General features: G+C 41.8%; 1 protein-coding gene across 1 annotated transcript; it reads right to left on the bottom strand.

Annotated features, from left to right (window-relative positions):
• Window positions 1-10,368: 10,368 nt before the first annotated feature.
• Window positions 10,369-24,829, bottom strand: LOC311493222 (uncharacterized protein; the record flags this gene model as incomplete). Its single annotated transcript, XM_084551782.1, has 4 exons — window positions 10,369-12,438; window positions 13,183-13,755; window positions 22,320-23,969; window positions 24,386-24,829. 4 exons carry the CDS (start codon window positions 24,827-24,829, stop codon window positions 10,786-10,788), a joined length of 4,320 nt encoding a protein of 1,439 aa, XP_084407908.1. The 3' UTR covers window positions 10,369-10,785.
• Window positions 24,830-25,413: the final 584 nt, after the last annotated feature.

Consider the following 25,413-nt stretch of genomic DNA (forward strand, 5'->3'; position numbering starts at 1 on the left):
TTTTTTTCTTGGTGGCTCTAGTACTTCATGCACCCATTTGTCAAATATGCTGAATCATAACTTAAGTATTTTTTCCACAACAGTTGATGAATGCCTTGTATTTAGCTTTTTACTTTTACACCATTTATTGTTCTTTTGCATGTGAAGTTGATAATCTTCTCTCTGTCCTATCCCTAGATTGACAGAGAGGTCATTCTGCTCATGGAAGATGTTCAACTGGCCAATATCTTCCATCATATGGAGACAGAGTTGCTCTGTTCAATTTTTGCAAGCTTAACACAAATTCATCAAAGCGAAAACAGGGTCTTTTTGAGAAACTAAGGGCCCGTCCACACGTACGAAAACGATCTTTTCCCTCTCCGTTTTCGATCATCGTTTCAAGAAATATCCGCGTCCACAAGGATCCGTTTCAGCACGACCGAAAACGCTACTTCCTATTCCAGGCCTATAAGTGGCGCTGTTTCGGTTTCAGAAATTCACCAAAAATGGAGAGGAAGATGCGGAGCATGCGCATAAAGCTTGAGCGCTGTTTACAAATCGCCTTTTTTGCTCAGCGTGGTGGCACAGGAGCATGATATTTTGTCCTAGTAACCCTAATAGGCTCAATATCTTCTCCAGCATGAAAACTAGCATGTAGTCCGCCATTGTTGTTGATGTTGTTACGAGACGTCTCGCGGGATGTGGAAGGCTGCTCGGGAGTGTGGCGATGACGTCATCGTTTTCCCCGTATTCGCCGTCCACATGAAAACGCAAGAGCCGCGTTTTCGAATTTCTCCACCCTGGGACCCGTTTTCAGAAAAGTGCATTTTAGGGCTATGCGTTTACAGGATACGTGTGGACGAAAGGCCAAAACGATGAAAAACTTATGCGTTTCGGCGTTTTTGCGTTTCTGTGTGGACGGGCCCTAAGAGAGAAACTGAAACTTAGAAAGGAAAACCACAGAGGTGAAGATGAGCCAGAAACATCACATAAAGCAAGAGGTAGACCAAAACAGTCCATGAGAAATATGAAATAGGATGGATTCACACTGACAATGAAGACAAAGCAGGTCAGAGCAAAACAAGGTGGAGGGACAAAAAAGGTACCAACTGACATTCAGTGAGGTTATGATGAGATTCTGAAACAAGGAAAGGCCCTGTTCTTTCCAGAGGGCACATCTAGCAAAGGTCAAGAATCTGACTTTGAATTTGATATTTGGGACCTCAAGCAAAATCCTCTTCCAAAAGATGTTTTAATTGAAAGCATTTACAACACAGTAAAACTCCCAATGCGCTTCTACTTAGCAACTAAACCAAGACTATTGCTGAGTGAGTCTGATGATGAGCTTAATGCTATTGATGTGTCTGAGTGTGCTGCAGTGCCAGCTGATGAAGGGTCCCTTGAGGTGTTCTTTATCTCTGAGTCACCAAGAGAAAATCCAACAAGCTCAAGTGATGTTGCAAGCACACTTCTAAACATCAGTGATCCCATCACTCTGGATGTCAGTTTAGAAGATGACCCTGAAATCATATTTGGTGCACAGCAAACAGCTAATGATGAGTCTCTCAGTGACACACTGCTTTACCAACCTGATGAGTTTCCTCCAAGCCCTCTTCATACTTTGCCTGAAATGACCTTGGTGTTACACCACACAAACAGCTTCAATGAAATGATAGAGACATTCTCTGACCCTGAGATCATGAACAAAACCTTGAAAGTAAAACGTTTACTTCCTGACAACTCAGTGGAAAAAGGCAGCGGTTCTGGCGTAGTCAGAGACAGCTTCAGTAGCTTCTGGGAAGAGTTTTATGAACGGTGCACCCTTGGAACAACTTTGAAAGTGCCTTTTCTTAGGCATGATTTCAGTGCAGCTACATGGAGAGCAATTGGACGAATTCTTCTGAAAGGATTCCAAGATTACCAATACTTGCCCATCAAGCTAGCCCCACCTTTTGTAGAGGAAATGCTTTTTGGGGAAGTTCACAGTGATTTGAAGACGAGTTTTCTTCAGTTTGTGAGCTGCCAAGAGCAGGATGTCCTAAGACAGGCTCTAGATGATTTTTCATCTGTTGATGCTGATGACCTTCTCAAAGTGCTGACCACCTATGAATGTAAGGTCTCTGCTGATACCCTGCCAGACATCTTAGATGAGATCTCTCACAAGGAACTTGTACAGAAACCCAAGTTTGTGATTGACTGCTGGAGGGAGATCACACAGCCACAGTTGCATCCGAACCTTGCAGAACTGACCAAAATGTACAGTGACCTCAAACCAACGCCAAGGAAAGTGGTGGGGATATTGAACTTTCCTACAGCGATGACACAGAAGGAAGCAGAGGTCTCCCAGCACCTAAAAAGATACATCAGAGAGCTTAATGAGGAAAAGCTGGGAAGATTTTTAAGGTTTGGTACTGGCTCTGATTTGTTGGTGTCTGGTCATATCAAGGTGGAGTTTGCTGTTCAGAGCAGTTTCACAAAACGGCCCATTGCCCATACATGTGGAATGGTCTTGAAACTGTCTGACAGCTATGATCATTTTCCTGACTTCCGCAGCGAATTTAATTCCATTCTAGAGAGCAACATCTGGATAATGGATATTGTGTAGGCAGGACATGTGGCGTCAAATATTACTGCTGACTTTTTACTCTAAAATATTGTTACACAGTTCACTACCTCCATACACATGGTACAAACAAACACATGCAGTCATTAGCACAGATGTTTAATACAAACATATTAAATGCACACCTTATCTCAGAAAAAGGCATTTCTAACAGAATGTTCAAATGTATCTCTGTTACAGAAAAAATTTATTAATCGGTTGGGATCAAACTGAGGTAACTGTTTACAGAAAAAATATTGATTGATTGTGATCAAACTGAGGTAACTGTTTACAGAAAAAAAATTGATTGTGATCAAAATGAGGTAACAGAAAAAATTTACTGATCGGTTGTGACAAACAGGTGATCAGATTGTTTACAGAAGTATGTTGATCTTGACAGGTTGCTTGTTGTTTACAGAAAAATGTATTGATGTGTTTGCATCAAACCAAAGTTTTTATTGTTTATAGAAAGAAACTGTATTGATGTGTTTGCATCAAACTGAAGTTTTTATTGTTTACAGAAAATGTATTGATCTGTTGTGATCAAAGCAAGGTTATTATTGTTTACAGAACGTACAGCTCTGGAAAAAATTAAGAGACCACTGCAAAATTATCAGTTTCTCTGATTTATTACTTATAGGTATGTGTTTGAGTAAAATGAACATTTTTGTTTCATTCTATAAACTACTGACAACATTTCTTCCAAATTCCAAATAAAAATATTGTCATTTAGAACATTTATTTGCAGAAAATGACAAATGGTCAAAATAACTAAAAAGATGCAATGTTTTCAGACCTCAAATAATGCGAAGAAAACAAGATCATATTCATTTTGAAACAACATAATACTAATGTTTTAACTTAGGAAGAGTTCAGAAATCAATATTTGGTGGAATAACCCTGATTTTTAATCACAGCTGTCATGCGTCTTGGCATGCTCTCCACCAGTCTTTCACATTGTTCTTGGGTGACTTTATTCCACTCCTGGCGCATGAATTCAAGTAGCTCAGCTTTGTTTGATGGCTTGTGACCATCCATCTTCCTCTTGATCACATTCCAGAGGTTTTCAATGGGGTTCAGGTCTGGAGATTGTGCTGGCCATGACAGGGTCTTGATCTGGTGGTCCTTCATCCACACCTTGATTGACCTAGCTGTGTGGCATGGAGCATTGTCCTGCTGGAAAAAACAATCCTCAGAGTTGGGGAACATTATCAGAGCAGAAGGAAGCAAGTTTTCTTTCAAGATAACTTTGTATGTGGCTTGATTCATGCGTCCTTCACAAAGATGAATCTGCCCAATTCCAGCCTTGCTGAAGCACCCCCAGATCATCACCGATCCTCCACCAAATTTCACAGTAGGTGCAAGACACTGTGGCTTGTAGGCCTCTCCAGGTCTCCGTCTAACCATTAGATGACCAGGTGTTAGGCAAAGCTGAAAATTGGACTCATCAGAGAAGATGACCTTACTCCAGTCCTCGACGGTCCAATCCTTATGGTCATTTGCAAACCTCAGCCTGGCTCTTCTTTGCTTCTCATTGATGAAGGGCTTTTTTCTAGCTTTACACGACTTGAGCCCTGCCCCTAGGAGCCTGTTTCGAACCGTTCTTGCTGTGCACTTCACCCCAGCTGCCATTTGCCATTCTTTTTGTAGGTCACTTGATGTCATCCTATGGTTTCTGAGTGACATTCGAATGAGTTGATGGTCATCCCGGTCAGTGGAGAGTGGTTTCCGCCCCCTGCCAGTCTGTAGCTTTGTTGTCCCCAGTGTCTGCTGCTTGACCTTGTTCTTATGAACCGCCGTCTTAGAAATTTTAAGGATGGAAGCAACCTGATGCTCACTGTATCCCTCTACCAGTTAAGCCAGAATTGAACCTTTCTTTTCCTCACTCAAAACTTTTCTTTTCAACTCTTTTGACATGGTCAATAGTTATTATTTGATTCCAATTATTTTTGAGGTACTAATAGCACTGTTTTTGCCATCCAGCTGATCCTATTGCAACAGGATAATGATGAACACAGCAGTGGTTTTTATACTTTTCCTCCTTAAATAAGATTTGGTTCTGGTGATCACCTAATCAGTACCTCATTATGCAGAATGAGGTGTGCTTGTGTTGGAATTCAACAGACGCTGGAATGGAATGGCTGTCATACATGTAGAGATGCTGATTTCAGAAAAAAAAATGCAGTGGTCTCTTAATTTTTTCCAGAGCTGTATGTTTGACACAATTGTATTTAAGTCATTTTGATGAAAACAGGCCTCTGCTGAACATTTCAAAAGTTAACTCATCAGTGATGGAATAGAACTGACTACCTAAACTTAGTTGCTGCACTTGTATATTGTGGTACGTGCACTTTACATGAGTATTTCTATTTCACCACTATTCAGGTTTTATTTTACAATTCAGAGAAAAATATTGCATCACACATGTAGACACTAGGCTACCGGTATTTGCATTATTATCACTCTTACAGAAAAAAAAACCTTCTAGCCATTTTGCTGATAACATAGCATTTGGAATGAATCTTTCATATCTACATGGGTAGCAGGTCCCCTTTATGGAGGATGCCATGTTTGTAGAGTAGCATGATGTGCATAAAAATGCTTTAAAATAATAGCTGCACATCAGTACCTCGAGTTGGACAGTGCTTGTTCATCTTTAGTAGGTTATACTGACATTTTAGATGAATGTGACAGGATGATGTGTTCAAAGAAGAGTCTTTATGTACACACAATTTAGACCCTTATTTGGAAAGATGCTGTAGGTATGTAGCATCATACTGAGGCAGCCTCTTATGAAGTCATGTCAAACAGTCCTAACACAAAAACAAAATGAACATTGTGAAACTTTTATAGATTTTCGAGTATTTCATTTCTTAATAGTGAATACAGTTCTGTGGCACTGTATGCATCCGTAGGAGGACTCCAAACATTTTCAGCCATTAGGAGAATGCAGAGCTCGAAAAGAGTCTCATCACAGGGGAACTGCCCTTTTGGGGTGCACTCCTCCTTGCAAACAGCAACCTCCTCAGGTAGTACACATTGGAGTTTGTCATCTGCTGCATAGAGCTGTGGCATAGAGTACATGAGAATGGGTCGTCCTCTCTGCACACCATGGGCTGGTCTTGATTTTATCTGGTGTGTATTCCATATCCTGACAACCTCGTCAAGTTCATCCTGTAAATAAATAACCATTTAACATTAATTGTAATATATATACTACTATATACAACCACTGTTGATCACAATGAAAATGCACTGTATTTTGAATATCCCTTTGCTACAGCAGGAAATACACCGACAGGAATAATTAGGCCTATTAATGAATACAATATATAATAAAAATACTATACATTTTTAATGTCAGATACTTTACTTAAATTATCACTTAAAAATTACACTAATGGTGATACTTTTAATTTAAGAACAACTTCATCCAACACTGTACCTGGATTAGGTTGAGAAAACAGAACTGGACCAGGGATTTGTCCAGAAAGTCCCCCGAGAAGAGCCCATCATCTTTGAGGGTCTGAAGTATGTCCATCCAAAACTGGACACTCTGTCTACGCAGGACCCCCCACCACGATTCTATCTGCTGATTGGCAGTGCTGCATCCATAAATGAAGCTCCCATCTCCCGCATGATGGTCCGTGTGATTCCTCCACAGGAACATCTGCATGTCCCTCACATGTCCATTTTCCGTACCTGGCTCGGCCCTCAGCCGCTGTGGACAGCCTCCAATGCGCATCACAGTATTTATAAATACTGTGATGCGCATTGGAGGTATTCAGCTATTACCTTGGGGTTGCTGTTAGTTGTATATACCTCCATCCACATTATGGATGTAGGTATATAACTTGACATTATATCCGTCAATGCAGTCGTTAATAGCAATGCCATAGGGCTTTAGTTTATCATAAGAATCCATGTGCCATAAGGCGTTGGGGCCTCTGCAGGTGTACGCCGTGCTCGCCGGAGCTCAACTCACTCTGGATCCAGAATCTTAATTATCAGTCGGATTGTTTTTTGAGACACCACGAAACCCCTCTGAATGGCCCACTGATGCATCCACCGATAACCCTGCAGCTGACCAGTTCCAGCCATTTCCCCCTCCACAAAAGCAGCGACTTCCTCCAAGTCCGTCTGGTTCTTTCTCCGGAAAAGATGCATTTTCTTGCATATTCTTTTTAAAGTCCTAATACTTATGATGATGTTATGCTGATGTGCCAAAAGATTAAGTATCTCCTTGTTTGTGAAACCTATCCTAAAGTACAACTCCACAAAATCCTCGACGGCCCTCATTTTACCAACTGTCTTCCTCTAAAACAACAGGTTAGAATATTATGACGTTTTTTCTCATAAAATTATGACTTTATTCTCATGAATTACGACTTTATTCTCGAAGTTTGTGATTTTTTTCCCCCTCAATGCGGCCCTAATACTCCGTCGTATTTCTTCCACTTTTTCAGAGAAATAAAGACACATTGACAAAGTTGTTTTACGACAAAAAAAAAAATACAGACAGTAAAACGCAAGTGTAAACTTGGGGGGGGGGGGGGGGGGTAGTTTTTATATATACACACATTTACGGTATTGAGCAGCAATGTGAGTAAAGTGTAGTGGTATTTAAGTCCTCAGGCTCAGAGTTGAGCAGGCGGTTGGCATGTGGGTAGAAACTGTTCTTCAGCCTTTCAGTCTTTGTCCTCAGGCATCGGAAACGGCAACCTGATGGCAGTAGGGAGAAAACTAGATAAACTGGATTCTCCCCACTCTCAGCATGAGTTTAAGATATGGTTCTGTCCATTTCCTGCTTTCTCTTCACCCTCTCCAGTCTGCCACCATCTCTACCTGGAGAGAGATGTAACCATATTTGGATGGTCCAGTCTATTTCCTGGTCTGTGGCCCCAGATGTTAGACAGTTACACCTTGCAGCAGCTGAAACATACACGCACAAAGCACAAATGATATAACATTTTTGTATCATTAGGTAATATGGCTACTGTAATTCTATTAAAACTGATCCTGAAGACAATATTCTGATTCTGACTTACAGTGTTACACAAACTGAGCAGTATCAGTATGTAAAAAATAAAAATAACTATAAGATTCTTAAAAATAGAGTCTGTAGGTTTGTAAACAACATTCAAACTGACCCATTTTATGGTTGTTTACAAACAATAGTTTCAGTATAAGTTCCTAAACCTCAAACTTTCCAACAGTCCCCTAGAACTGAAAAAGCTACTCGGATGAGTTGTGAATCGTCTTCTCAAAAAAATAAAATATAAAAATAAATAAATAAAACTATGCCTTTTTAAACGCTATTTTTGGATTGAAGCACGATATATCTGCAATTGCCAGGCCAGCGGGGAAAAAAAGGCCAACGGTCAGCTAGCAGAAGCTATGGCAGTAGCACTAATGTTTAACTAGCCGGAAAAAAACGTGGATAAAGAAAACGACCCCTTCGGCAAAACGTCCGCTGTGTTAGGTTCGTCTATATCATTTATTCAAAACGAATAAGGAAGTTTAACAGCAAAACAGTGTAGTCCATCCTTTCCTGAGCCGCATTTTAGGCTAACGCAGCTAACGCTAACCACGCGTTAGCCACATAGCTAAACGTTAGCGTCCCTTGTTAACATTCATGCCAGACTTTAGACAGAAATTGTCTTTGTATGCCAACGCACTGTCTCAAAAACAAACGTTACGTAAACATAAAACTGATGCATTTCACCCACCACAACTTTGTTGTCCGTCTCACTGGAGTGCATGGGCAGCCATCAGCTCTGGCCACAGTGATGTTGCGTCTTGAGTGGCTGATGAATTTAAAAAAGTGGATAGCTGGCTGACCATTGAAAGTCTGCTGTTGCAAGATTTAATTTCAGATCAACTGTGATATCTGTCCTGTTTCGGCAAGAACGCTATTGTTAAGGGTGATAGTTGATTTTGGTTGACATCGATAATATATCATAAGAATATTTTTTTTAATTATTAAATCTGTGATGCTAAACAACAACTCACTCAAAAATATCGAAAAATAACTTTAAGGGTGGGATGAGTCCGGCCTCACATATGTGGCCCAGAGGTCTAAGCTGATATCCAGGATGAAAAAATTCGCAAACGCAGCCCTTGAGTGTGTTTGGATGGCGAAAACGCATACCCTACCAGAGCCCGTCTACGGACATTAGTCACTAATGTAGCGTGTTGAGTCGTGTTGAGATGGATCCGTTTGTACGCAAATATTCTTGAAACGATGCCAGGGAAAACAGACGTGTGGACTTGGCCTGAATATGACAGAACTGATGGAAAACAATGGGCAGCATGCCGGCGGTGCCGTCACGTGCAAACAACTGGGCTATGACAAAGAGATAGATTAAATCAATGCTATCAAGGTAGCTAACTGGGAAGAAATAAAATGCAACAACTTACCACCAAACATTAAAACCTTTGCTGGGAAAAAGGCTGGACCGTCTGACTTTTCTCTGCCTTTAATGTCCCACTTATAATCATATAATCATTACCACATGTCGTATGCCACGTCACTGATTTATATAATATTCATCAGAGGGCTTCCAGAGACACCCTCAAAAAGTGTCAACAGTGCACACATGTAGTTTACAGTACATGTAGTTAGAGGTTTGCTGTAATAGTTGAGTGCATTCATACCATCTAACAGACAATTTATCTTAATTGTGGTCACATTTTGACCTATCCTAGCCTAACCCAAGTGTAGACGAATGACAACATTGTCATTCTCTTTCCTTGGTTCATAGGTAGAATGATAATAAAGATAACCAAATCAAAACAGAAGAACACTGGAGTAACACTTCCAACAGTGAGGATGAAGACGATGAACTCAACACATGAGAACACTACCACAAGCAAACTGGATGTGGACATTTCAGACTAAAGAAGAGATACAACAGTGCTTTATGCTTCAAAGATGATACATTTAGTTTAATTAATGACTTGGTTATTTTTAAACAAACGTGTTGACATCAAATTTCACATGTGCCAAACTATGTTGTGTTTTAGTTGAGGTGCTTCCTGAATCAGACAGGCCTGTATGTAAAGATTCACAGTACAAAGTACTTTATATATGAGGATAAAAAAACTAAACTGTTAATGCTGTCTGGATGGAAATGATTAAAATTAAATCTGCTGCTCTCTTCTTCCCCTTTCTCTCTGTCTTTCTCTCCCTCAAGGCTTTACCAATTTCCTCAGCATGTGTGGGTTTGTTTTCACGTTTCAAGGCCCACTTTACATGAAATGACTGCAGATGTCTTTTGTCTACGTATTGTCTGAGCTGGCCTGTCTGTGTGCTGATAACCTCATCAAGACCACAAGGTCAGCTTTGCCATTGTCTCAGTAAGGTCGAGGAAGATAAAAGCGTCTTTCTGCACGCTGTACAAGAGGTTTCCTTCAACATGACACAGAGAAAGATTTGTTTTTCAATCCAGGCAGTTATATATAAAGAACCAGTATATACTTTGGTTCACATTGCAACTAAATGTGCTTAGAGTTCCACAAAGGTTTACCACAAAAATTCACAAACACAATGTAGATCTGACAAGGCTGGTTGCTTTTTTTAGTATCTGTTGACCTTGGTGTTTATGGGAGTTTCTGAAGTAGTTTTTTTGTAGCCAGAGACATGACTATGCATGAATACAAATGAAGACAGAGTCATACTTCTTTGATTTTAATTATTCAAATAGTTTTGTGAATATCAGTAACATGATTTGTTTCTAAGTTAAGCACAACCAAACTACATATTCTTAATCCAATTTTTTATTAATATGCTGTACAAAAATACAAAATGCTCATCAGTTATATATAAATGTTAGGTACAAAGTCATACAAAGCATGCTAAGTTCTTATAGAAATGTTAATGTACTATATACTCTTGGCCTCACGAGGGCAGTGTTGGTTCACCTTGGAGTTTGACAATCACTTCAGCTTCCCACTACAAAAAGCACCATTTGGTGATTTCTAAGGCGATATGCACCAAAGTCACATGACCAGTGCAAACAAGATAAGAGTATTATAGTATATGAAGCTCTGAATACAAAATGCAAAGTATGATGTGCAAATATTAATCAAAGTAAAATACTATGAAAGAAGCATAACGGACGCATCTCTGCTGATGTCAATAAAAGTTCAAAGCAAAGTCTATTACACCTGATTAACCTGCCTGAGGGTGCCAGGCATTCTCCTCAAGCTTCTGGTTGCTCGGGCTCCCTCTCAGCCTCACTATGTATTTCCTCATAGCCTCTTGGCATTGTAAACCCGGACAACCTCCTCCTTCTCTTCACCAGCACAACTGCCACTATGGCCAGCAGCATCATACCCATCACCCCAAAGGCTACCCCTGCCTTTTCTCCACTAGACATATTACTCTGTTGTGAGTTAAGTGACTGTACAATTTCATTGATTTCCTCTGGTTTGGCAAGTTTCCACGCCTTTGTCATCCCCACTCTAACCCAGCTCTTCTCTCCTTCAGTCATTACCATTACTGTGTTGGTGGCCTTAATGCTCAGTGGAGGTTTAGTGAACGGAGGCAGATGGATTGGCAGCAGCTGCCCACCTGTGAACAGTCCCGACTGGACGCAGTAAAGAATTTCACAGCCGTCGCTGACGGTAGCAAGGTGCTGACTGAACTTGGGAGGGCAGCCGTGTTGATACTTCGCCAATGGGTTGTTTGACTGACAGCTAAAGAGGCCTCCGAAAGGCACAGAGTATCTAGTACCGATCTCAAAGTCGTTACTAACACAGATCATTTGACCGTCTGAGAGAAACTTTAGTGCAATGAAGTCTGGGGGGCAGCTTTTGGCTTTTGTGAGGGGGTTCTGGACAGAGGGGCTGTATATGCCTCCAAAAAGATACCCTGAGTTCTGTGGGGCTTTTCCGTTTACTGAACACCAGTAGGTGTTGATGCGTGCAGAGCGAACATGGTAGTTGTCCTGACACCGTCGTTTATGGCAAGTGAAAACAAGCCAGCAGCTATAGCTTTCTTCATAGCAATCATATGTAGAGTAACCCTGCTGTCTCACTTCAGATCTCAGTAAAGTTGGAGAGTAAGGTGAACGGCAGGAGAAGTCACCGGTGTCTGGGTTTTTCTGGGCCAGGGCATCACAAATTGGACCTGCATCTGGGGTGAGCTGAATACACTCTTGGTAGACACCACCAAAACTAAGGTTTGTAGCAGGGCCCTCACAAGAGTTATCATCAACGTTGGCCTGGAAGTTGAAGTTCTTGGAGTTGACGTCAACACAGCCGGGGCGGGTGTTGACCTTGTAGTAGCGCTCTATAGCTTGACTAACCGTAAGAGACACTTTTCTAACTGTAGGTTCTGGTAGATCAGGGATTGCATTTGTGTTTATAATGAAGTGTAGGGGAAATCCCGAACGATCAATAGCGACCAGGTTGTTGGAGGTGCTTTCTTGCCACTTCTGCAGACCGATACCTGGGTAAAAAGGTGTGCCTCCATGACTTTGAATGAGGGAGTACTGGATGTTGGACTGATATGTTTGAAGTGAAGAGCTCTTTTGGCTGCTTTGACTGCTTATGTCAAACTTGAGTTTGTCAAAAAAGTTTAAGCCAGCTGTTGCTTTGACAGAGGAACTATCTAACACGCTCTGTGACATATATGAAGACCGAAGGTAGTCTTCCTCTGCCAATAGAGCCCCAGCATCGACACTGGTGATAACGTGAGTTCCATAGTCCAGCACCATCTTCTCTGACAGATATTCTGCGTTCCTTGTCTGGTTGTTTTCCAGTGCATCAGCTATTTCTTTGACTTGCTGAGCAAAGCGTGTGTCCAAAGTGAAGTCTGGATATGCCTTAACTGTGTAGATGAAGTTCCGAACCTTTTGGAGGAAAGGATTATAACATTATTAAATATTTTAGTTTTTTTCCAACATTTTTTAAGACATTTAATTTTCTGTTCCCTTTCTTTTGTTCCTTAAATTTAAATTCACAGTGCGGAACATTTGTCTCCACTTTCTGGCCGCAGGAGTAAAACACTTTTGACATGTCCTCATGACATATGCCTGCAGTCCTTCATGCTTCAACAATGAAGATCCACACCAACAGCAACTGGTATTTGCTGTCCGTGTCGTTGAATACTTTCTTTTTGTGTAATCCTTGCTCCTAATACCAAGTTTCTTTTTACTTGGTGTCACAAACCTTCCTGGGCCCTTTCTACCGTAGGTTACATTTCATTCTTACTGGCTGCCAGAGAACTCTAGTTACATTTGTAAAAGTTGTTTTTCTACCGCACTCCTATTTGCTGTCGGCTACTCCTTCTCTGTCGTTAGGGTTGGTCCACTCTTCAACATTAGCAAACAATCATTGCAGGTTTATGTAATCACTACCAGTGTGTCAGCTAGGAAATGCCAGATTTAAACTGTGCTGAGGAAATTCAGAGAAATTTACCTTGGCTGAGCTTGAATGTAACAGACCATTTACTGTATATGGCAAAGTTCCACACTGTTTATTTAAGCAATATATTTCAGAGTAGCATTATTTTTATACATACAGTATATTATTTTTGCATTTGATCTTTGTCTTTTATTTTATACATCCAAACCATTGCAAAAATAAATCTTTACCTGCACTCTGGTTGTAGTTGAAGAGTCTTTGACCTGATGAGTCTTCATCCTCATGTTTTCAGTAGAAAATTTGGCATTCAGCACCGAAAGGAAGGACATATCTGCATTTACGGATTTAGACGTAGAGCTTGTCTGATTAATCCATGAAGTGATAACCTCTGAGCTGGTCTCCACACCTGTCTCCTTGTGCGGGATGACAAACACTTCATCAGGGATGAGGTAGAGCCCGTCTTCAGTGGTCTGGCATTGGAAGTAACTGATGTTCATGACTCGACCCATGTCCATGTTCTGGAGGTTGTCCCAGCCTCCGCCTGGCAGCACCTCCAGGGCTGTGATGGAGAGGTTGGTGGAGGCGCGGCATTGTCGGAGCCAGTTGGTCGGACGGTTTACAGGGACTGAAGAGCAGACGTAAAACAGGGAGAGGAAGATCAGTGATCCCTTCATGATGACTGTGTCAGAAATGACGGCTGCTACAAGTTCCCCCCTCCTCTTATGCAGTTCATCATATGACAAACAGGAACATTTTGTTTGGCAACCAGTAGTGGAGTTTGAGGTTTTGCTTTCATATTTGCCCTAAAGTACACTCTACAATAGGTCACTAAGGAACTGAGAAAAAAGAACCCGTGAGTTCCTGTCTAAGTTTTAACCTGTACATCTCCTATTATGTATGACTAAAATTATTTATTGTCGCAGAAAATAATCAGAATCATAATCAGAAAAGACTTCATTGCCAAGCATGTTTGTACATATAAGGAATTTGCTTTGGTGTTTTTACACTCATTACGCGTAAACAAAATAAAATAAAATAAAATATAGAAACTTGGCTCTCAAATATATAAAAATACAAAAAATATATACACAGTATATACAACAACCAGAACATTTACACTGGGATGGTAGTGGGTTTGATGTGTCCATGGGGGGTGGGGAGGGGGGCTTGGCATTGTTCAGCAGACGCACTGCGGATGGGAAAAAACTGTTCACCGTGCGAGTGGTCCTGGACTCGATGGATGGCAGCTGCCTGCCAGAGGGGAGTTTGTTGAATAGTCTGTGTCCAGGGTGAGAGGGATCAGCCACAATCTTAGCTGAATGCTTCAGAGTCCTGAAAGCGTACAGCTCGTCGAGAGACTTCAGACTGTTCAGACTGCAGCCAATCACCTTCTCTGCGGAGCGAATGACACGCAGCAGAGGCTGCAGCGTACCTGGTGGTGATGGAGTTGGAGAGGATGGACTCAGTGATGGCAGGGTAGAAGTGAACCATCATTTTCTTTGGCAGGTTGAATTTCCTCAGCTGCCGCAGGAAGTACATCCTCTGCTGTGCTTTTTTAATTAGGGCACTGATGTTCAGCTCCCATTTGAGGTCCTGGGAGATGATGGTGCCCAGGAAACGGAAAGAGTCCACAGTGTTGACTTTAGAGTCACACAGGATGATGGGAAGGAGTGGGGCTGTGTTCTTCCTGTAGTCCGTGATCATCTCCACTGTCTTGGAAGCGTTCAGCTCCAGGTTGTGGTGGCTGCACCAAGTCACCAGGCGGTCAGTCTCTAGTCTGTAGGTGCTCTCATCTCCACCTGAGATGAGCCCGATAAGGGTGGTGTCATCCGCAAAGTTCAGGAGCTTGGCACACTTGTGACTGGAGGTGCAGCTGTTTGTATACAGGGAGAAGAGCAGAGGTGAAAGGACACAGCCTTGAGGGGAACCCATGCTGATGGTACGGGAGTCTGAGATGTGTTTTCTCAGCCTCACATGCTGCCTACTGTCAGACAGGCAGGAAAATAGTATGACATTATATATTAAAGACAATATCAGAAAACTTACCAGTTTTGAGCCCTAAACCAATTAGAATAAATTATGAATGAATTATGAAATTCATAGTTTAATGACTTAAAGAGTGTGTGTCTCAGTCAATGCGTACAGTGTTGAACACAAGAGCAGTATGCAGGATTCATGCCTAACCTGCCTAAACATGTCCAGATTAGCGGTGGAAAAAAAGATCCGGGATCCGGCTCATATAACTGGCCATCAAAAACTACTCAAGAATCACGGATCCAGACATTTATTTAACCGGCTCAGTTGAGTTTGATTGATATATAATCAATAAACGGCACCAATCAAACATACGTACTACCAGACTTGACAGCAACTCACTGACTTACGCACTATACGCAGAGAAACAAAACTTAATAATCCGTTCTTAGGCATTTACTATGCTTATGTCTTGAGTGAATGTACTGGGAACACTTTCTTTTGCAATCGGGCCATTTTGGGTCAAGTGACTCAAGTGACTCACGCACAGCCCGGCTCATATCAGTGAGTGACTCAGAATGATCCGAATCCCACGAAAGATCCGTGTTTTACACTACTAGTCCAGATGCAACTTAATGTACCCCCATACAGTCTGAAAGAAAAACACATTTGTTTCTCATTTTTCGCGAGCATAACAGTGGATTATTCACTTTATTTCTTGCACAATCTTTATTTATCCAATCTACTGTTTGTTTAAAACAAAATGAGCAGATAAAATAAAGAGAGTTGAGGTGCCTTTAAAGAGCAGGTGGGTGAGAAAAAAGAAGCAAAGCTTAACCTTCCTTCAAACTCAGTAGACCATTACAAGCTAGATTTGTTCACAATCTCTTCTGTTATCAAAGGGAACCGAAAACAGGCTCTTAATGCGTGACCTACAAAAAAGGAAGTTAGCTGGTTCGCTATTGTCAGTTGTCACATGGTTATATGTCAGTGGGAATGTCCCGAAAAATTTCTAAGTGGTTACCCAACAGTCAAGCCTCAGCATGACTGTTTGGCTAACGACAAAAGGCACCTAGAAAAAATGTGCATAGGAATAAACAGCAGATCACGAGAAATTCAACATAAATTTACAACAATATAAGGACCAGTGTCATTTTAAATAACACATATAATGGGAACTCCTTTATTTCTCATTGTTTATTTTCACTAAATAAGTGGCATTGTGGCATAAATCACTGTGTCCACATTTAAGTGACTGCCCCTGTCCCACAATCCACCACTGAAAAACAGGGTGGGAAAAAAAAAAAGAAACAGTATCACATGACTCAAGAAGAAAGTAACGAGTTCACACACACACACACACACACACATACTCTCAATTATAGTAGCATATGTCACTTGGGTCTGTGACAACCTGTGGGCCTCAAGGCCTGCTTCCTGTTTAAGGTGGCTACTAGGATCTGGGGAGGGGCTTATTTTCCCTTATTGCTGACACCTGTGACCGCCCACCTAAAAACACTGGGGCAGACAGTCTCAATCTCTCTCTCCTTTCTGGGTTGTGGTTTGCAGGAACACAACGTTTTGCATGTTCTTGCATTTTACGCAGTATTGTTTAAGTTTGGTTAATAAATTTGAGTTTTACTTTAAAAGAAACGTGTGTGGTCTCCACATTTTGTCCCTCCTCTGAGCCAGGTCGTGACAAAATGGGGGCTCGTCCGGGCATCATATTGTGGTAATGGCAGTTTTTCGATCTTGTTTTTTTTGTTGGAGCATCACACATGAGTATGTTTTCTTACTTTGGAGAGCTTTTATTCGTAGACCATTTTGGCTTGTTGCTATTGAGGAATGCACATGGTGCTAAATTGTTTGGTGTGGCCTTGGTATAACTGGTGTTCTCCTCTGTTAGGTGTGGCAGCAGGTTCCCATAGGGAATCTGTTGAAAGGGGTTCTTGGTGTGATGGGGAAAGTGGTTGGAGCTATTGGCTCGGGATCACATTCAGGGTTTTGAGGTATTGCTGTTTTATGCAATTACTTTCTAAAGCCGCTGAGTTTCAGTGAATAAATACCCACCACAAGTACCTGAGCTAGGTATAACGAAGTGTAAAATACCTAGTACGAAGACTAGGTATCAGTTTAGTTATTTCTTCGGCTAGGTAGTTAGTGGGGAGACTCCAGTTTATTTGTTTTTGGCCACTTGTCATATAGTCCAGTGAGTTGTACAGTGTACATCAATCTGTTTTGTGGATTGTCAACTTTAGTTAACAATAATAATAATACATTTTATTTATAGGCGCCTTTCAGGACACTCAAGGTCACCGTACAAAATTGTTTAAAATAAAACACAATTCAAATACATGAAATAGTTAAAATAAAACACAATTAAAGTACACACAAGCATAATATAGAACATATAGTTGCACACAAATGACAGATAGAATGGGAGATAGAAGTGAGACTATGGAATGGAGTAGGCCTGAATAAATAAGTTTTGAGCTGAGATTTGAAGGTAGTGACTGAGTCTGAATTTTTTTAAGTGTTCCAGGAGGGCGTTCCAGAGGCAGGGGGCTGAATGGGAGAAGGCTCTGAACCCCCATGGTGGTCAAGCGAGCAGGTGGGATGGTGAGTTGTTGTGATGAGGATGACCTAAGAGTACGGGCAGGAATGTTTATTTGGAGCAGGTTAGTGAGGTACTGAGGGGCGTGGTTGTTTAATGCCTTGAAGGTGAAAAGTAGGATTTTGTAGTTGATACGGAATTTGACAGGAAGACAGTGGAGTTGCTGCAGGACCGGTGTTATGTGACTTATGGAGGGGGTTCCAGTGATGATACGTCTGACATAGTTTTGAACCAGTTGTAGCTTATGGATGGATTTGTCAGGTAAACCAAATAAAAGGGAGTTGGCAATAGTCCAGACAGGATGTGACCAGGCTATGGTCAAGAGTGGCAGTATTTTCAGGTGAGAGGGATGGACGGAGACGGGAGATATTGCGTAGGATCTAGTTGGTGGGGATGACTAACATTATTGCTGAGTTCGTTCTATCGCCCACCGAGGAGTTGCTGGATCAATGCACCTGGGAGCAGCTGGTCATCAAATCAGTTTGTGCCAACTGGCCTGATGAGGAGCAAACGCTAAGCTGCAATGTGTCTTTACAGGTAAAGCACAAGAGGCTTATACTGCTCTATCCTCTGACGACTGTAAAGATTACAAGTTGGTGAAAGAAGCGGTTCTGAAAGTGTACAAGTTGGTTCCTGAAGCATATCGCCAATGTTTCAGGGGGTGGCGAAAGACCAGTAAACAAACACATGTGGAATTTGCAAAAGCCACAGTAACCTATTTAGGCAAGGTTGTAGGACAAGGGGAGGTTCGTCCCGTTCATGCCAAAGTTTTGGCAATACAGGCATTTCCTGTTCTGTCCACTAAACAGGAGTTGTTGCGCTTTCTTGGGATGGCAGGTTATTCTCGTGGGTTTTGTGCCAATTTCGCTTCAGTAGTGGCTCCACTGACTGAGTTGTTAAAGGCTGATGTTAAATATGCTTGGTGTCCTCTTTGTCAGCAGGCATTTGACCAAGTGAAGAGCCTGTTGTCAGCCCCTGTGCTTGCTGCTCCCCGGCTGGACCTGCCATTCCAGTTGCAAGTTGATGCAAATGATTTTGGGGTTGGGGCAGTTCTCTTACAGACAGATGAAAAGGGGACTGAAAGGCCAGTTAGCTTCTTCTCTAGGAAGTTTAAAGTGTACCAGAGGCACTATTCAGTAATAGAGAAGGAGGCCCTTGCTCTTATTTGGGGTCTTCAACATTTTGATGTTTATGTTGGGTCAGGTTCTGCATTGACAGTGTATACTGACCATAACCAATTACCTTTTTTGCGCTCACTTCAAAATCCCAATCAGAGGTTAATGTGCTGGGCTTTGTTTTTGCAACCCTATCATTTGGACATACGACATATTAAGGGCCACGATAATTTAGTTGCAGATGCACTGTCACGTGCACCTTGGTCTTGAGATGTCCTGGAGTAGAGTTGGTTATCTACCCTTTAACTGTATGTTTCTCCCGTCCCAGTTTTTTGGTACTCTTAAATATGCTTCCTAAAGATCCAAGGTTGCTGAGACACATTGATTGGAAAGGGGGGGACAGAAGATATTGGGAGGGGATATAAAAATAAGACCCTCTGACAAATGGATATGTTTGGTTGTTTTTTTTTTGTATCTAATTTCTTTTTTGTTTGTTCCAGGGTCTGAGGTGGTACCTCGCTCTTGGGGAGGGGGATGTGACCATAGACATATATAGATAGACGCGACATTGACTGTGGAGGGACGTGCCTAAAGCGCCGCCATCTTGGTACAGGGCTCGCAGAGGCAGCGGTGCATGAACATACAGAGGAAAGAGGTACTCCTCAATCTCAAAGTAGAATTATTCGCTGAATTTTGGACCGATTTCAAAACGTATTGAACTGTTAAAAACGTCACACATGTAGCTATGATAAAAATATGGTTTTACTACCCAAATACAATTTTTACTTAATGTTATCAGCAGACTATCTTCTGACAGAGGATTGTAAAGAAAAGATGCCGGACTTCAACTGAGCGATTTATGATCACTTTTATTGTGTAGAAACCCCATTCCTCCATAGATGTAATGCACTGTAGGAGCGAGTGGCCCTGTTCCAAGATGGCCGCCCTGTAGGCACGTCGCTCTAGTAGACGGCAGCGCTCAATGTCGCGTCTATCTATATATGTCTATGGATGTGACACCCTGTGGGCCTCAAGGCCTGCTTCCTGTTTAGGGTGGCTACTAGGATCTGGGGAGGGGCTTATTTTCCCTTATTGCTGGCACCTGTGACCGCCCACCTATATATACTGGGGCAGGCAGTCTCAATCTCTCTCTCCTTTCTGGCTTGTGGTTTCAAGGAACACAACGGTTTGCATGTTCTCGTATTTTGCATAGTATTGTTTAAGTCTTGTTAATAAATTTGAGTTTTACTTTAAAAGAAACGTGTGTGGTCTCCACATTTTGTCCCTCCTCTGAGCCACGTCGTGACAGGTCACACACAAAAAAGCCTGTGCCATTTATTAGAAAGGTGTGAACATGAAAAGCAAAAACAAAAGACTAAAGGTAAAAAAAATTAATGAATGACTAGATGATCACATGCGATCATAAAGGGGTCCATGCTGTGGCGAAGATGTCATTTTTTTCAAAATGGCGGAAAAAAATGGCAGGCGGAAATGGCCATGGCCTAGTCCATTAGAACCAGTGCTATCTAAGGAATCAAAGGGAGAAAGAATTTTGTTTCTAGGGTACACGGTTCTAGAGATATGAGTGCTATTCCCCGTTGAGTCCGGAGTTACCTAATATCTATTTGCGGACGTTCAGCAGTTTGTTGTTCTTTGGCCAGCTGTTCCTCTCTCTGCCTCCGCATCCTTCTTTCAGCAAGCTCCTCATCTCTATACTCTGGCTCAAAACGGTAAGGACGTCCAACATAAGCAAAGTCCTCGTCCACAACCTCAGGATCGGAAAAATATTCAGCCATGTTACAAAAAACTAGCAGTAGCAAATTACAGGTAAACAAGTTGACTAAACACTCCCTGCAATGGAGTAATTGTAAGGACTTTCTTATAAGGTACAAAAAAGTGGCTTTATTTGTCTTTAGATACAGAAAAGGTTGAATTAAAACAAATGATGTTGCACAACAAATGCACGTGAGCTTCTAATCCTCTTTGATACACAAATCCTACCACAGATGTCATGTCAATGCTAAAAACATGCATCACAAGAGAAATGGACTCTTACCTCAGACTGAATTTGTCCTTTTGTTTGTGTCTCTGCCTTCTTTTACGAGTTGTCAAAGTAGTACCTTTTCCAACTAAAATACCTACCTTCATTTGAACTTCTTCTTTACTGACCCCATCTATGGCACAGCTCACTGTAAACGATGAGCTGCAAACTGACTAAAGTCTTGATCCTGCCAGATATTAAATCGCTTCGGTTTTGTTGTGCTTAAAGCTCGCTGGGTGCACTCTTTTATTCTGTCCTTTGCCTTCTGAAAAAGACCAAGGAGGGAATTGCCCTACTGAATCTGCTGCTCTCTCTCTCTTTCCCTTTCTCTCACTGTCTCTCTCTCTCTCTTCCCCAAGGGTTTACCAATTTCCTTAGCATGGGTTTTTCAAGACTCAGTTCTGTGAATCCCTCACTGCCCTGTATATGTGTGTGCGTGCACGTGCATGTGTGGGGGAGGGAGATTTTTGTGTAGCCACAAGAGAAAAGATGAACATCAGTCTGAGCACTCTTTACGGGAAATGACTGTAGATGTGTACGTACATGCATGTGCATGTAGAGTTTATTGGTGTGCGTCTGTTAGACTGAATCTATGTTTTATGTTGTTCTTTTGTCTACGTATTGTCTGAGCTGGCCTGTCTGTGTGCTGATAACAATACCAAAACCATGAGGTCAGCTTTGCCATTGCTGTTCACAGATGTGGGTGAAATGTCGGTGGTTTTCTCAGCAAGGTCGAGGAAGATAAAAGTGTCTTTCTGCACGCTGTACAAGAGGTTTCCTTCAACATGACACAGAGAGATTTGTTTTTCAATCCAGGCAGTTATATATAAAGAACCAGTATATACTTTGGTTCGCATTGCAACTAAATGTGCTTCAGATTTCCACAAAGGTTTACCAGAAAAACTCACAAACACAATGTAGATCTGACAAGGCTGGTTGCTTTTTTTTAGTATCTGCTGACCTCGGTATTTATGGGAGTTTCTGAAGTAGTTTTTTTTTTTTGTGGCCAGAGACATAACCATGCATGAATACAAATGAAGACAGAGTCATGCTTCTTTGATTTTAATTATTCGGAGTTTTGTCTTGTGAATATCAGTAACATGATCTGTTTCTAAGTGTTTCTAAAAGCACAACCAAACTACATATTCTTAATCAAAGTTTTTTTATTAATATGCTGTACAAAAGTACAAAATGCTCATCAGTTATATATAAATGTTAGGTACAAACAAAGTCATACAAAGCATGCAAAGTTCTTATAGAAATGTTAACGTACTACATACTCTTGGCCTCACGAGGGCAGTGTTGGTTCACCTTGGAGTTTGACAATCACTTCAGCTTCCCTCTACAAAAAGCACCATTTGGTGATTTCTAAGGCGGTCTACACCAAAGTCACATGACACAGATCAAACAAGACAAGAGTATTATAGTGTGCGATGCTCTGAATACAATATGCAAAACTTGATGTGCAAATATCAATCAAAGTCAAACACTATGAAAGAAGCATAAGGGATGCATCTCTGCTGATGTCAATAAAAGTTAAAAGCAAAGTCTGTTACACCTGATTAACCTGTCAGAGGATGCCAAGCCTTAGAAAAAAATATTTTCTTGTTCTTCTCCTCCTCAAGCCTCAGATTGCTCGGGCTCCCTCTCAATCTCACTACGTATTTCCTCATAGCCTATTGGTGTCGTAAACCCAGACAACCTCCTCCTCCTCTTCACCAGCACTACTGCCACTACGACCAGCAGCATCATACCCATCACCCCAAAGACTACCCCTGCCTTTTCTCCACTAGACATATGATTCAGTTGTGGGTTAAGTGACCGTACAATCTCCTTGATTTCCTCTGGTTTGGCAAGTTTCCATGTCTTTGTCATCCCCACTCTAACCCAGCTCATCTCTCCTTCAGTCATTACCATTACTGTGTTGGTGGCCTTAATGCTGAGTGGAGGTTTAGTGAACGGAGGCAGATGGATTGGCAGCAGCTGCCCGCCTGTGAACAGTCCTGACTGGACGCAGTAAAGAATTTCACAGCCGTCACTGACGGTAGCAAGGTGCTGACTGAACTTGGGAGGGCAGCTGCGTTGATACTTTGCCAATGGGTTGTTTGACTGACAGCTAAAGAGGCCTCCGAAAGGTACCGAGTATCTGGTACCGATCTCAAAGTCGTTACTAACACAGATCATTTGACCGTCTGAGAGAAACTTTAGTGCAATGAAGTCTGGGGGGCAGCTTTTGGCTTTTGTGAGGGGGTTCTGGACAGAGCGGCTGTATATGCCTCCAAAAAGATGCCCTGAGTTCTGAGGGGCTTTTCCGTTTACTGAACACCAGTAGGTGTTGATGCGTGCAGAGCGAACGTGGTAGTTGTGCTGACACCGTCGTTCATAGCAAGTGAAAACAAGCCAGCAGATATAGCTTTCTTCATAGCAATCATATGTAGAGTAACCCTGCTGTCTCACTTCAGATCTCAGTAAAGTTGGAGAGTAAGGTGAACGGCAGGAGAAGTCACCGGTGTCTGGGTTTTTCTGGGCCAGGGCATTACAAATTGGACGTGCATCTGGGGTGAGCTGAATACACTCTTGGTAGACACCACCAAAACTAAGGTTTGTAGCAGGGCCCTCACAAGAGTTATCATCAACATTGGCCTGGAAGTTGAAGTTCTTGGAGTTGACATCAACACAGCCGGGTCGGGTGTTGACCTTGTAATAGCGCTCTACAGCTTGACTAACCGCAAGAGACACTCTTCTAACTGTAGGTTCTGGTAGATCAGGGATTGCGTTTGTGTTTATAATGAAGTGTAGGGGAAATCCCGAACGATCAATAGCGACCAGGTTGTTGGGGGTACTTTCTTGCCACTTCTGCAGACCGATACCTGGATAAAAAGGTGTGCCTCCATGACTTTGAGTGAGGGAGTACTGGATGTTGGACTGATATGTTTGAAGTGAAGAGCTCTTTTGGCTGCTTTGACTGCTTATGTCAAACTTGAGTTTGTCAAAAAAGTTTAAGCCAGCTGTTGCTTTGACAGAGGAACTATCTGACACGCTGTGTGACATATATGAAGACCGAAGGTAGTCTTCCTCGACCAATAGAGCCCCAGCATCGACACTGGTGATAACGTGAGTTCCATAGTCCAGCAACATCTTCTCTGACAGATATTCTGCGTTCCTTGTCTGGTTGTTTTCCAGTGCATCAGCTATTTCTTTGACTTGCTGAGCAAAGCGTGTGTCCAAAGTGAAGTCTGGATATGCCTTAACTGTGTAGATGAAGTTCCGAACCTTTCGGAGGAAAGGATTATAACATTATTAAATATTTTATTTTTTTTCCCAACATTTTTTAAGACATCTAATTTTCTGTTCCCTTTCTTTTTTCCTTAAATTTAAATTCACAGTGCTGAACATTTGTCTCAACTTTCTGGCTGCAAGAGTAAAACACTTTTGACATGTCCTTATGACATATGTCTGCAGTCCTAAATTCTTCAACAGTGAAGACCCACACCAAAGGCAACTGGTATTTGGCCTTGTGGTCGAATACTTTCTTTTTGTGTAATCCTTGCTCTTAATATCAAATTTCTTTTTACCTGGTGTTACAAACCTTCCTGGGCCCTTTCTACCGGAGGTTACATTTCATTCTTACTGGCTGCCAGAGAACTCTAGTTACGTTTGTAAAAGTTGTTGCAAATATAAATCTTTACCTGCACTCTGGCTGTAGTTGAAGAGTCTTTGACCTGATGAGTCTTCATCCTTATGTTTTCAGTAGAAAATTTGGCATTCAGCACCGGAAGGAAGGACAAATCTGCATTTATGGATCCAGACGTAGAGCTTGTGTGGTTAATCCAAGAAGTGATAACCTCTGAGCTGGTCTCCACACCTGTTTCCTTGTGCGGGATGACAAACACTTCATCAGGGATGAGGTAGAGCCCGTCTTCAGTGGTCTGGCACTGGAAGTAGCTGATGTTCATGACTCGACCCATGTCCATGTTCCGGAGGTTGTCCCAGCCTCCGCCTGGCAGCACCTCCAGGGCTGTGATGGAGGGGTTGGTGGAGGCACGACATTGTCGGAGCCAGTTGGTCGGACGGTTTACAGGGACTGAAGAGCAGACATAAAACAGGGAGAGGAAGATCAGTGATCCCTTCATGATGACTGTGTCAGAAATGAGGGCTGCTACATCGAAATATAAAGGTCTTGTTAAGTTCTCCCTCCTCTTATGCAGTTTACCATATGAAAAACAGGAACATGTTTTTTGGCAACCAATGGTTTAGTGTAATGTTTTGCCTTCATTTGCATGCCCACAGTTATATTTGCCCAAAAATAGGGTCACTAAGGAACTGAGAAAAATAACCTGTGAGTTCCTGTCTAAGTTTAATCTTTACACCTCCCATTATGTACGACTAAACTTATTTTTTTGTCACAGAAAATACTGTATTAAAGACAATATCAGAAAGCTTACCAGTTTCAAGCCCTAAACCTGTAATCTACCTATTGTAATTAATAAATAAATAAATTAATAATGTAATGTAATAAATTATGAGTGAATTATGAAATTCATAGTTTACTGACTGAAAGATTGTGTGTCTCAGTTAATGCATACAGTGTTGAACACAAGAGCAGTATGCAGGAGTCATGCCTAACCTGCCTAAACATGTCCAGATGCAACTTAATGGAACCTCTATACATCTTCTTCTTCTTCTGTAACCGCTTATCCCTGTTAAGGGTTTGCGG

This window comes from Chelon labrosus (assembly GCF_963514085.1).
Source record: "Chelon labrosus genome assembly, chromosome: 9".
NCBI lineage: Eukaryota > Metazoa > Chordata > Actinopteri > Mugiliformes > Mugilidae > Chelon > Chelon labrosus.